General features: G+C 43.9%; 1 protein-coding gene across 1 annotated transcript; it reads right to left on the bottom strand.

Annotated features, from left to right (window-relative positions):
• Positions 1 to 7,906: 7,906 nt before the first annotated feature.
• On the bottom strand, positions 7,907 to 9,130 carry LOC138010140 (uncharacterized protein F54H12.2-like). The gene has a single exon (XM_068857088.1). The coding sequence runs from the start codon at positions 9,128 to 9,130 to the stop codon at positions 7,907 to 7,909; it is 1,224 nt and encodes a 407-aa protein (XP_068713189.1).
• Positions 9,131 to 12,057: the final 2,927 nt, after the last annotated feature.

Below are 12,057 nucleotides of genomic sequence, written 5' to 3'. Positions count from 1 at the left end.
AACGGGTTTCAAGAAAGAGTCTGGCTTTACTAATATTGATTCATTGCTTTCTGTCTCTTAATCGTGACGGATAATTGGACAATACCATCAAAGATTTTCTTTTATCCTTACAGGATAATCTCTGTGGCAGGTAAAAAAACATAAAAGCATGTTGTGTAGTAATCCTTTCTAGTAATTCCACCAATGAATTATATCGGTATTATCCAGAACCATACAAAAAGCGAAAGACGGTCCCACACAAACCACTTCTATTTCCAACTCATTGAGTGAAAGCAGAAAAAGATAAGCAAGGACATGAAAAAAATGGAGAATATGACATGGATCGAAGAATTGACTGATAGCGCTCTGAATGAAGTTTATGACGAATTCGAAGATGACATGTTGCTCATGCAAGCGCTTCAACAATTTGAAGAAGGTAATTGAAATACATAAAAATCATGATCTGCATTGCTTTATTGAAGAGTGATATTTTACACACGGGTACTTTCCGTGAAAATGAGAGTATAGGTTTATCGTTGTGCAGAGATTTTGGATTTGTGATAATCCAAAATATTAGATGGGAAAAAAGTCGTAATTGCATTTGTCATGTTTCTCTGCTTGAAAATCATGATTTGCATTGCTGTATTGAGAAGCGTGATATTTTACAAACGAGTAGTTTCTGTGAAATGAGAATATATATGTTTATCGTTGTGCAGAGAACTCGGATTTGTTACGCAAATATTACAACTGATTTTTGTCGCAATTGTCATATTTTTCTCTAGTGTTGTAATGCTTGCACAGGGGGTGGACCCAGATGTCGATGGCTCGAGATTTAATCGCAACAATTTTTTCGATTAGTTTTTTTTTTTTTTTTTCCTACTAACTTTTTTTTTCGCTTAGTTACAACAACTGTTATTGACCTTGTTTTTAGAACAAAACGTGCAAGATGCTGTTGATTTGTTGCGTGAAATGGCGGAAGTTGTTGACAGAGAGTTAAGAAATCTCCCCGAAATATCATCCTCGCCTCATAGTCAGCAACATGGTGCTCGGGTTTTAAAATCCCCTCAGAATCTGGTCGCATAGAATTCACCCTGGAACCCGTAGTAGGAGTCCGTAGCAGAACATCAGTCGAAAAGAATGGGAGTTCACGAACGCGTCTTTGAAACTAGAGTCCAGCAGATTGGGCCAATATTACAAGGGCAGAATTTAACGGATGCACTGACCCACGGGGTTACGCAGGGCATTGGAACGCTTACTGGATAATCCTGATATTGATGATCGGGACCGTATTTTTTTTCGTTTAAGTTCCAACCGGCTGGATAATAATTTTCACAGCGTGCGATATGAAGCAGGAGGGTGGCGTAATGATATTAGACAGGTCGCTGAATTCATGAATGTAATGAGTCACATGCTAAACTCCAATGAACAATTTGAAATGAACGATACCTTTCAATTAGAATTTGTTCATGTGCGCGCCAGTCCACAGGGTGGGGGAAATGGTAGAGATTATAAGCCCGGTCACCAAGCTTCAATGAAGTTTCGGTTGAAGAAACAATGTATCGTAAAGATCCCAAGGGATGAACAGAATTTGTGTTGTGCTCGCGCCATCGTCACAGCAAAAGCTCACATGGACATCTATCCTAAATGGCATAGTTTTCAGCGAGGCTTGACCATCCAAGGCGATGCGGCTATTGCTTTACATATAGAAGCTAACGTTGAACCCGGCCTTTGTGAAATGGATGAACTAACTCGGTTTTCCCTCGCCCCCTCCCTATTTTTAAAATACCGAATCATCATGGTAGACGTAGATCGCGCGTACGCATGTTTTGCGTTTGGCGAAGGGGAGAAACAATTGGCGATCCTACATGAAAACGGTCATTACAATACCCTCACTTCATTACCAGGTTTTTTTAGTTCCTGTTATTTCTGTGGGCGGTGTTTACACCCCTATAATGATTTGGGGTTAGGGTTGGGGGGAATGTCCCTCGTGTCGCGAACAAGTAGACCTTAACACGCATCGATGCTTCATTCAGAACGCCAAGGAACCTGATGAGATCCGGGAAGAGAAACGAGCTGTGCAACTGGCTTAGTGAAAAAAACGGCGGCGTCAACAAGGAGGAGACGCCTCAAGGGGCCAACAAACCTTTCGATCCAATAAGGAGACGGAAAACCAGGAAAAAGCAGACGAATATAAGGAACCCCTTCTAGTGCTTTTTGACATAAAGGCAATGCAAAACACCGGGAAACATACCACCAATATGGTCGTAGGAATGATCGCAGAAAGGGCCGACCCCAAAATCTTTCGCGGACCCCAATGCGTTGATCATTTCTTAGAGTGGTTAGAAGTCTTGACAGAAGAGGAAACGCGCGAAATCACACTCTTGGCTCGTAAAATTAAAGGGTACGATTCTTATTCTATCGTCGACGCATTGCACCTTCGCAAACAAGCATTAAAACAGGTTCGCAATGGCGGTAAAGTACTAGAACTGACTTATCTGAGAGGTTACATTCGTTTCATTGACTCTATGTCGTTCATACCCGGACCTCTCTGCTGTTTCACAAAAACATTTGGACTCGACCCCGATCAATTTAAAAAAGGTTACTTTCCTCATTTATTTAATACCCGCACCAATATGGAGAACGATTACCACGGTGAACTACCTCCCATGAAAGATTACGTGCCCGAGGGAATGAGTAAAGAAGGGAAAGAAAAAATTGAGAATTGGTATGAAGAGCAGAAATCAAAGGGGACTCAATTTCATCTGCGCCAAGAGCTCGAGGATTATTGCATTGATGACGTCCGGTTATTGCGCGAAGGCTGCCTCACAATTCAACGAGACCCAGAAGTATCCGGTGGGACATCCTGAAATGATCTACGCCCCGTCACGAGAGAAACCAATTTCCGATTATTTTGGCGTTGCAAAATGCACAGTAATACCAAGCTATGGCCTTTTCCACCCTGTATTACCATACAGAACTCATAACAAACTCACGTTTCCTCTGTGTCGTACCTGCGTCGAAGAAAACATCGACCGTCCTCTCCACGGGAAAGTCTCTTGGTGTGGCCACAACGAACAAGAGAGAGCATTGAAAGCACGTGGTGTACGCCAGAACTAGAAAAAGCGCAACAGATGGGTTACATGATCCAAACCATTCATGAAGTGTGGCATTTCCGAGAAACGCGAATCGGACTGTTCGAAGATTATGAGAACACTTGGCTCAAATTGAAAACGGAAGTTTGAGGCTGGCCTGCATGGTGCGGCACAGAGGAAAAGAAACAACTCTACATGACTCAGTTTCAAGAGGAAGAAGGTATTTCCTTTGAGTATGAGAAAATTGCCTTCAATCCTGGTCAGCGGGCTTTGGCCAAACTAATGTTAAACTGCACGTGGGGAAAATTTGAGCAGCAAGTGAACAAATTGCAAGTGAAAGAGTTCATTGAACCCCAAACCTTTTGTAGTTTCATGGACTCTGATAAACATGATGTTCGCTATGTCAGCTGCATCGACGAACAAAGTGTGGAGGTCCATCATCGCGAGGAAGCGTTATGTGAAAATATCTACCCCAATCTGAATATCTTCGTGGCCTGTCTCACTACCTGCTGGGCGCGCATGCATCTCTATGAAGCTCTAGAACTGTTGAACGAAAGGGTGTTGTATTTTGATACAGACGGTGTGATTTTCGTGAAATCCCCTGGAGAAGTGGAACCAGTGCTGGGCGATTATTTGGGCGATTTTACGGATGAATTAACCAACGGAGATTTCATCACAGAGTTTGCTCGTGAGGCCTAAGAATTACGGGTATGGTACGAAGAAAGACAAGTATTATTGCAAAGTACGAGGATTTTCATTGACCGTCGAAGGGATGACACAACTCAATTATCAAGTGTTGCGTGAAAACAACTTGAATGAATTGCAAAAGCCTTTAGATTCAACGCGAAAAACCCGCGTTGCGCAGATACACAAAATCGTCCACGTCTCGAAAGAATATCAACTATGGACCAAAGCAGCCCACTAAGAATACAAATTGGTATTCAATAAACGCGTTCTGAACCCACGAACAGCGATCACTTATTCATATGGATACCGAGGACTTGACTCTGAAGATGAAGATCTTATTGTCACAATGGTCGAACTATTGGATGAAGATGATGAATAAAAAACGCTCTAATTATGTAGGCTCTTTAGGAATTCAAAAGTAACATTTGAAATGCGCTAACAGTTTTCTTTAAAATGAGTTTAGTTTTCTTCCCCGGCAAACGGCTGATGGCGGCAATCATCTTGTCATCGGCTTTCCATTTGTCCCGCAAATTCTTAGCTCTGGCGTACTCAATATCGTGCTGCTTGGCAATCTTATCTAATCGATTGATACCCGGATCCCCGTGCATTAACCGTTTGTTCAAATGTGTTCCAGGCCCCATGTATTGATATTAAATATTGATTCCTCTATTTTAAAACTATCATTATAAATGTAACCCTAAAAGAAAGAGGTGGTTTTAGAAGTGCTAGAAGTCGTATTTCATTTATTTATTTTATCTATTATTATTATCTTTTTTTTTTTCATGTTAGAAAACGTAATTTTAATGCAATTAGTGCTTGGTAGTGCTGTAATTCATGTCACGTTCGTATTGCAATACTCATTGCATCGTTTACTGTAGTTTGCAATGTTTTATGGTGTAAGTGTGCATATTTAAAAAATAAAATTATTATTAAAAAAAAAAAAAAGGAAAAAAAATGTATTGATATTCCACCCAATGAAATTCAATCCCAGTCTTCCCCAACCAGTTTTGAATGTCTAATCCTTCTCCACGTTGTGGGCGTTTGTGCCAAAGCGATCTGCGTGCTGGAGCTTTTCGTTTCTTAGTAGTATTTCCCATCAAGTTTGCGTCGGGTTCGACGTCCCTGGTCAAATGCTTTCCACCCTGGTAAAGATTTCAAACGTTCTACTTCCGTAGCCCCTTTCTTACGCTGATGGCGTTTGAGTTTATTCACAATAATCTCAGCTTTTTCTTTCGATGTACTCCCTGGGGATGATCCCAAGACTTCAGCAAAAGGGAGGGGAGCTTCTCTTTGTTCCGCTAAGGACAAGGATGGCACTTGTAAACACACGCGTTTGGGTTTGAGCGGTAAGGCGGGACGATGTGGTGTCTCTGCGGCATTACCAGACGTTATGGTAGCACCTTTATTGCGATGTGCTTTTTTAAGCAAACTCCGCACCAGTGTGGCTGTGGGTCCTTCAACCGTAGCATCTGTTTCATCATCTTCTTCTTCTCCTTCAGGTAGTGGGGCTGCTACTGGAGGTCCCGGTCAAATCTTTTTGATTAATCGATTAAATGGACGCGACACTTGTTTGACACGTTCTTCTTTCAAACCGCTTGGCATGTTAGAGTCCAACAATAAGTGTTTTTCAGCTGCCAAACAAGACGCTTTAGTCAATCGCATGTTCTCAGTCAAACGCCCTTTGTATTTATTGGTCAATCGCGACATTTCGTTTGCAGTAACCATGACATACTCGCGAAAAGTACTCATCGTTTTTGGGGTGGCGAAATGAATAACTGTTTACACTTTAAGCACGAGACTTCAAACGTTCCTCCGTCGCTGAGTGTGTCCCAGTAATATCTACAGGCTTCGCACATCAAATTATATCTCAACACGGATAGGTCGCGCTCCAAGGTCTGGAGGTCAAGGCCTTTTTACGAGAGAGCTCTCTTTCGTCCTATAACGTTTGCAGTTTGTGTTGCAACCCCTCAGCTTGTAGTTTCCAGCGCCTTGCTTCTTGATACGCTTCAATGAGATTGTGCAATGGTGCTCTATTCATGGTCTAGGATAACAGCAAAACAATTCCTCGTTCAGTCCTTGACGAAAGTCATTAGCTTTCTGTCGTATCCATGCGCAACAACGGTTTATCAAAGATCTCACATTCAGAGCTTCAAAGAAGGTGGGGCGGAATACAAACTCGATCATGATGAAGAACAGTGAACACAGCAACCATCGAAAGCATTGTTCAGTCCCCGCCAAAAGCCAGCGCCTTTCTGATTCATCAACAAGTCGCGTCGCTTTTTTAAGGAAGTTTTGTGGTTGGTCAGGATTTGCAAAGTCTGTTTTTGAGGACGCCATGCGTGTACCATGGTTGGCCATAAGGGTACTCTCCCTTTCAAAGAATTCGAAATGACTTCGCTGACAGCATTGATTTGATCAGCGTTGGTGTGACGTAAAAGATCTTGACACTGTAAATGACGCGCTTCTTTAGCTAGCTGTCGTAGGAACGAAAGTTGTCTACGTAAACGGGGAGGCGGTGACGCGGGCATGACGTGATTCGATAGGTACAAACACGTGTAGGTAACCTTGCAAAGGTAATAGGTTCGTCCACAGACGGCGGTCATCTGAACAGGCTGGGTGTAAGTCAAACATTAAATAGCCAAAGGGGTGTTCCGTGGCATGACGAAATATCTGCATAACACCTTTGAACTAGGTCGGAAACGCCTGACACACCAAAGCTCGTAGCCCTGTGCAATCCCGAGGATTCTTGAAACAAACTATGTAATGCGCATTGCGCGACACGGTCTTTGCCTAAGGGCCTGGTGGAAACAGATCTTGACACAAATACAATTTGGTGATGCTCCGAAGGTGGGAATGTTTTGTGAATAGGTCCAACACACCTTATCTCTTCCCCCTTCATCCATCAAATCATCCAACACTAGCATCCTGTCACCTTGTGGTGCAAAACAAGCGTCCAGCTCCTCGAAACTAGGAATGCCTTCGTGAAAATGTATAGCATCCTCATTTTGCATCATTTTAAACGTGGGCTGCCATGCTCCGTAACAATAATGCTTGGTAGGGGGTGGTGGGTCCATGAAATGAGAAGCATGTCTCAATAATTCCCACGTGAAGGTGGTCTTACCACAGCCCGAAGGACCGGTCACTAAAAGACTGCAGGGGGTTAAAAAAAAAGACCTTCTCTCTCGGGTCGTGGCTGAGTCATAGTCCTATCTGATCCTCTCCCCACGTTTCACCGTCATTTATCCAAAGCCTTTTTGAGCCCGTACCCTGCCGCGGCACTTACACCCCCTAAGGCGGCTGCTTTACCAACGGCGGTCAATGCAGGAAGGGCTAATGCGAGTAAAGGAAAAATGCCTCCCTTCTGGTGTTTGGTTCGCCGCCTCTTTCGAGTCACCCATGTTTTATGGCGCGAAGCATGTTTTCAACGTGTTCTTGTTGCAGGCATGATGTCAAATGATATAGGTCTATAAAGTGGGGTCTTTTTAAAAAGAACAATGACAACGACATGGTTTTTTATTAGAAACTTTATTTCAGCGATACATAGCTTCGCACCTAGAACAACACGCCTGACTATTTTCTACACCGTCCATGATATCCGTTTGAAGTGATGGGAGTAACTGTACTAGGATGCGATGACCTTCTTGGTGATCATTGGCTACTAAATCATGTAAAGAAAAATCATCCATGAATTCATGCGTGCTCTTGCCTCGACATCGTGCTTGCAGAAACAATAAAGCGTAATGCTTCGCTTGTTGCGGTGGATGACGGGAAAATAGCGCCAGATCCATTCCAAGACATGAGGTACTCCGTACGTATCCATAGGTAGCCCATAACTGTCGAAGATCTCGCAGGTATCTCCCGAAGTCCACAAAGCCAACCAATGACGTCCAGGTTCTCCTTTAGGGTCTGTGTTGACAATCATAGCCCTATACGTTTGTCTCCCAGCGGTTTGGCAGAGTGGTGGTAATTGATGTTTAGGGTACACACCCCAAAACAAGCGCCTCAATACAGGGTTGCGTTTTGCCAATGCTGTTAACTGTCGGTCGCTCAAGGGTACTAGTTCCATCGATGCTTGTTGTAGCAGTGATTGATGATACTGTTACACAAGTAATGCAAGTGGTTGTATTTAATACAGAAAGGTATGAATTTTAAACGTTGCAATTCACCACGCCCGTGCCACTAATATCCATCAGGCTTTCAAACTCGCCCCAGACCACCATCGTCAGATTTTGACCAGGATTAGCCCCAAAATTCATCTCCAGGGTGACATCGCCTTGTTTTGGTGGGTTTTGCAAGGGGCTATCTGCATCTCCTCCTGCGACATTATTAAACAGATACAGCGTGCAATTCTTGTTGTGGCCCCAATCCCCCGGTTTCAGTATACTTTCTTGGTGTTTACCCAGAGCACAGCTGGCTTGCAGGAAGCAATGGTACCCCCACAAATCTTTCTTGTTATAATTCTGATTGACTTCCAAGGTTTCGTAGGGATATTCCTCACCGCGTATGATTTGAAGAATGCGGGTCACCCCAAACTTTTGGAAGGCAAATGGGTAATGATCTAAATTTCCGCTATAGGCGTGACTCTCCACTAATCCCACCATTAAACGGTCGGGTACTCGGCCTTGAAATAGATCTGTTTTCTTAAACATGGTACTCTCCCCTTCAAAAGTGAATGTCCGGACATCTTTGTACACAGTAGGATACCGAGCCCATATGCCTTTGTTATGCCTTCGTTTAGTCAGTGCAGTGTAAGTGGTAGGCTTTAAGGTCAGCCTACAGAGATAAAATTTGGCTTGGATATCATTCAGACCCAGGGTTGGGTACTTTTTGTCCGCCATCCTTGTACCAAAGCAAGAGAACTCGGGACTGTTAAAGGTGATTCGCACCTTGATTTCAATACCAGGAACTAACATGGTTCCGGTATGAAAAGCTTCCAAATGCGGTTTCATGACCAGCCGCACCCATCCGTTCCCCAAAAACTTGGAAGTTAACAGTTTCAAGGGATTCGTCTCTCTAGTAGCAAACACACCAGCGTTAATGGGGTGGTCATCATTCACGGCATTAGTGGCTTGCAGGGAAGCATTCACATTCAAATAATTCACCCAACCTTGTGGGGCCAGCAATGTTTCACCTTTACTGGGCGTGTAATTCAGCAAGGTTTCACCAAAGGCTCGGTAGGCACGCATGCCCGTCTGTTTGGTCATTAACGTACCGTTCAACCGCATGTCAAATTGCTGGATCATGGCATGCGCCACATTATTGACTAGGTAAACGTACTTGGTATAATCGTCTCCCGATTGATTTCCTTCAGCTGCCGTGACTTGCCCGTCCACATACAAACCAGCATTGTTAGCACCGGTAGGTAGTCTCATGTCAAAGGTTAAATAACTTTGCTTCAAATCGACAAAATCTTCCAATTCGGTAATAGTGAATTCCAAGGGGGTAATACTGCTATTGTTGAGCGGGGAGTAACCCACCCATCAAGACCCTTGAATAGCCACATCTTGTGCTTGCAAAGCTCAGAAATTCAACGACTTGCTCATGACGAGGGTCAACGCCGTTTGTGGGTTGTTCGTCGAAGTCGTTTGGGTTTTATCTGTGTTGTCGAACAGTTCGTAGTCCATGGTTGTTGGTGGTGGTGACACGTGATTGGAAATCCAGCCACCATGCTGTCCCCACCCCCGCAATCGCCGTTCGCGTCTAGGAAAGGATGGGACTAGCAATCGCGGCATGATCGAGTCAGTGTCACTGTTAGTGGTCGAGTAGGTCTGAGATCATTTGGAAGGGGGAACGGCTTGATATGTGGGCCCTTTGACGGTGTGGGGAAGGCCACCGATTGAACCATAGCAAGAAAACAATCACATGGCCTACATTGATAGGCGACAAGCTGACCCATAGGTCTTCAGGGACAATACCCTCTGAGGGCCATTGCTCGATAGTGTCTAAGAGCTCTGTAGGGCAACAAGCAAGCAAGGAGCTCACCTCGCGGGTCCATCGCCAGCAGTGCCAAGTATCACGCAACAACATACACAGAGACCACATTGTATCATTTGAAACGAACAACCTTTATTCAAACCATTTTATACAAGAGGAAATGACAACGACACTGTCTTGGTCTGAATCGAACTCTCCTAATATGTCATTCTGCTCCATTCTGCTCAGTTAACTTTTTCAGCTTCTGTTCGTCTTTCCATTCATCTTTCAACATCTCTTTCAGCTTGGCTAGTGCTAGGCGAGCAGTGAGTTTGCTGTGCTCCTCTTCTTTCGTTCCTTCTTCTTGAAGGTGCATCGATTGCTCACATTCATCCGCTAACTTTTGAGGTGTGATGCGTTTCCTTTTTGGAGCAGGGGTGCGTGGCTTTTGGGGCAGTGTGATCTTCCGTTTCAAATATTTGGGGTCTCCATTCACTTCGGTCGCAGACTCTTTCCTTGTTCGCTTGACTTCACCGATACTTATCTTTGGCAGAATCATCACTTTCCGAAAGGTTCTAGGGTGGTTTTCTTGATCGTTTCTTTCCTCTCTGCATTCAAAGGCTCTAATAGGTCCGTGTGGGTTAATGGTGCACTGTGAGGTTCTTGTTTCTCTGCACAAAGGTCTGTGTGAAAGGTTTCTTTGTAAATAGACATGATGGAACGTACTCTAGATGGAGGTGTTTGTGCTCTGCGCATGAAATGATGTACGACTGTCAGGGAATGAAGTTGTCTCTTTTATAGAGCTTTTTCTTGACGTTGATTGGTCCAAATCCTTTCTTGCACATGATTGGTTGTTTGACGGACCTTTGATTTGATGCTATTCTTAGCAAGTTTGGCTGTTTTTTGCATCGTAGACCTTACCGATTGACTGGCTTTTCTTTTCAACCCGCTGACTCCTGCACGAAAAACCGTGCCTGCTGCCGCATCAAGCGCTTTACCTTGTGCCAAACTCTGCAACCCTTCTGCTACAGCAGGAGCCCCGATCTCCTATAGAGTTTTCCATAATCCATCTCCCACATGCTGGGGTGTGTATCGGATGAGACTTCCTCCTCGCATGTTAACAGTTTCGTACTAAAGGTGATTCCCTCAGGACTGCTCTATTTATCTTGGATGAAATGCAGGGTAACCAAGGTATGATTAAATTTGTTGTTAACCACGGCTTGTAAGTACTGGTGTACTTCTTGTTGGCTTGCAATGAAGGCACAGGGGTACTCAGAACATTTTACGTTGTCTGATGTTCGGTGCTCCAACAAACAACCATGAAAAGGGCATGTCGTATCAACTTCTGCTGACAGGTCATCAGGGATCTGCCCCATGAGTTCTTCAATAGTGGTGGGCTCACTGGGCTCCCACCCATCCCCTTCTTGGTAGGTCTGCTCCACGACTTGCGTAGCGGGTGTGGCTGGGGGGCAATTCCTTTATCTCCTGCATGGTCATAGCGTTGTTTCCTCCGCACCTTACAAAACATTATTTTAGGGTTACGTTTCTTTCTTTGTCATTCTCATAGATGAAATATCCTCGTCTTCGTACATGTCCGTCATGTCATTAACCTAACCCTAATTTATGCGACGACCTGGGATGAAGGTGTTGTTTCACGTGTTAGGGTTACAACCGTTATTGCGTCATGCCCCAACATGCCTCTAATTTATGCACGCCCCTTCTTTTGTCTCTTTGTCTTTTGATTGATGACGACATTTGATGACTACCTGTCAAATCTGGTCTGGTAATCCGATACAGCTACTAGTACACACCGGTCAGCAGTAGACTATGGGTAGTTGGGATACCTAAACAAAAGGCATCATCTCCAGGCTCTGGGAAATAAATAAGAGGATTTGTATGAGTTTATTCCCTAGAGCCTCGAGATGATGCCTTTGTTTAGGACTGAATTTAAATATACCGAAAGTGGGTTATTGGCCAGCTCTCAATTAACCACATGTCAGCGGGCTTGATACCTCAGTTGTTAGAGCAAGTGCAGCGTAAATGCACTTTCATGGGTTTCAACCGCATTCCAGCCTGGGTTTCTTCAGCCTTCTTTTGCCAGTTTCACTTAATTATATTCCGCAGTTCAAATATATCTTAAATTAAAAAAAAAGTTTGGAGAAACTTATCATATGCATGGTTTACCGTATCTTTCCACTGACAACAGACTGCAGTTTGTCTCCAGTGTATTTTAAAAGTACTAAAAAGCTTGTGAGTCCCTGCCAACAAGGGAACATGGCTAATTTGAATTAGGGAACAAGGGAGCAATAACAAAATATCTTAGAGAACAAGTTTAGGCATAACAAAGCTGGGAAGAAGTTTAAAAGTAATTTCGCGAACAAGGGAA

Source organism: Montipora foliosa, chromosome 7 (assembly GCF_036669935.1).
Source record: "Montipora foliosa isolate CH-2021 chromosome 7, ASM3666993v2, whole genome shotgun sequence".
Classification (NCBI taxonomy): Eukaryota; Metazoa; Cnidaria; class Anthozoa; order Scleractinia; family Acroporidae; genus Montipora; species Montipora foliosa.
This window is presented reverse-complemented; position numbering and strand designations above follow the sequence as displayed.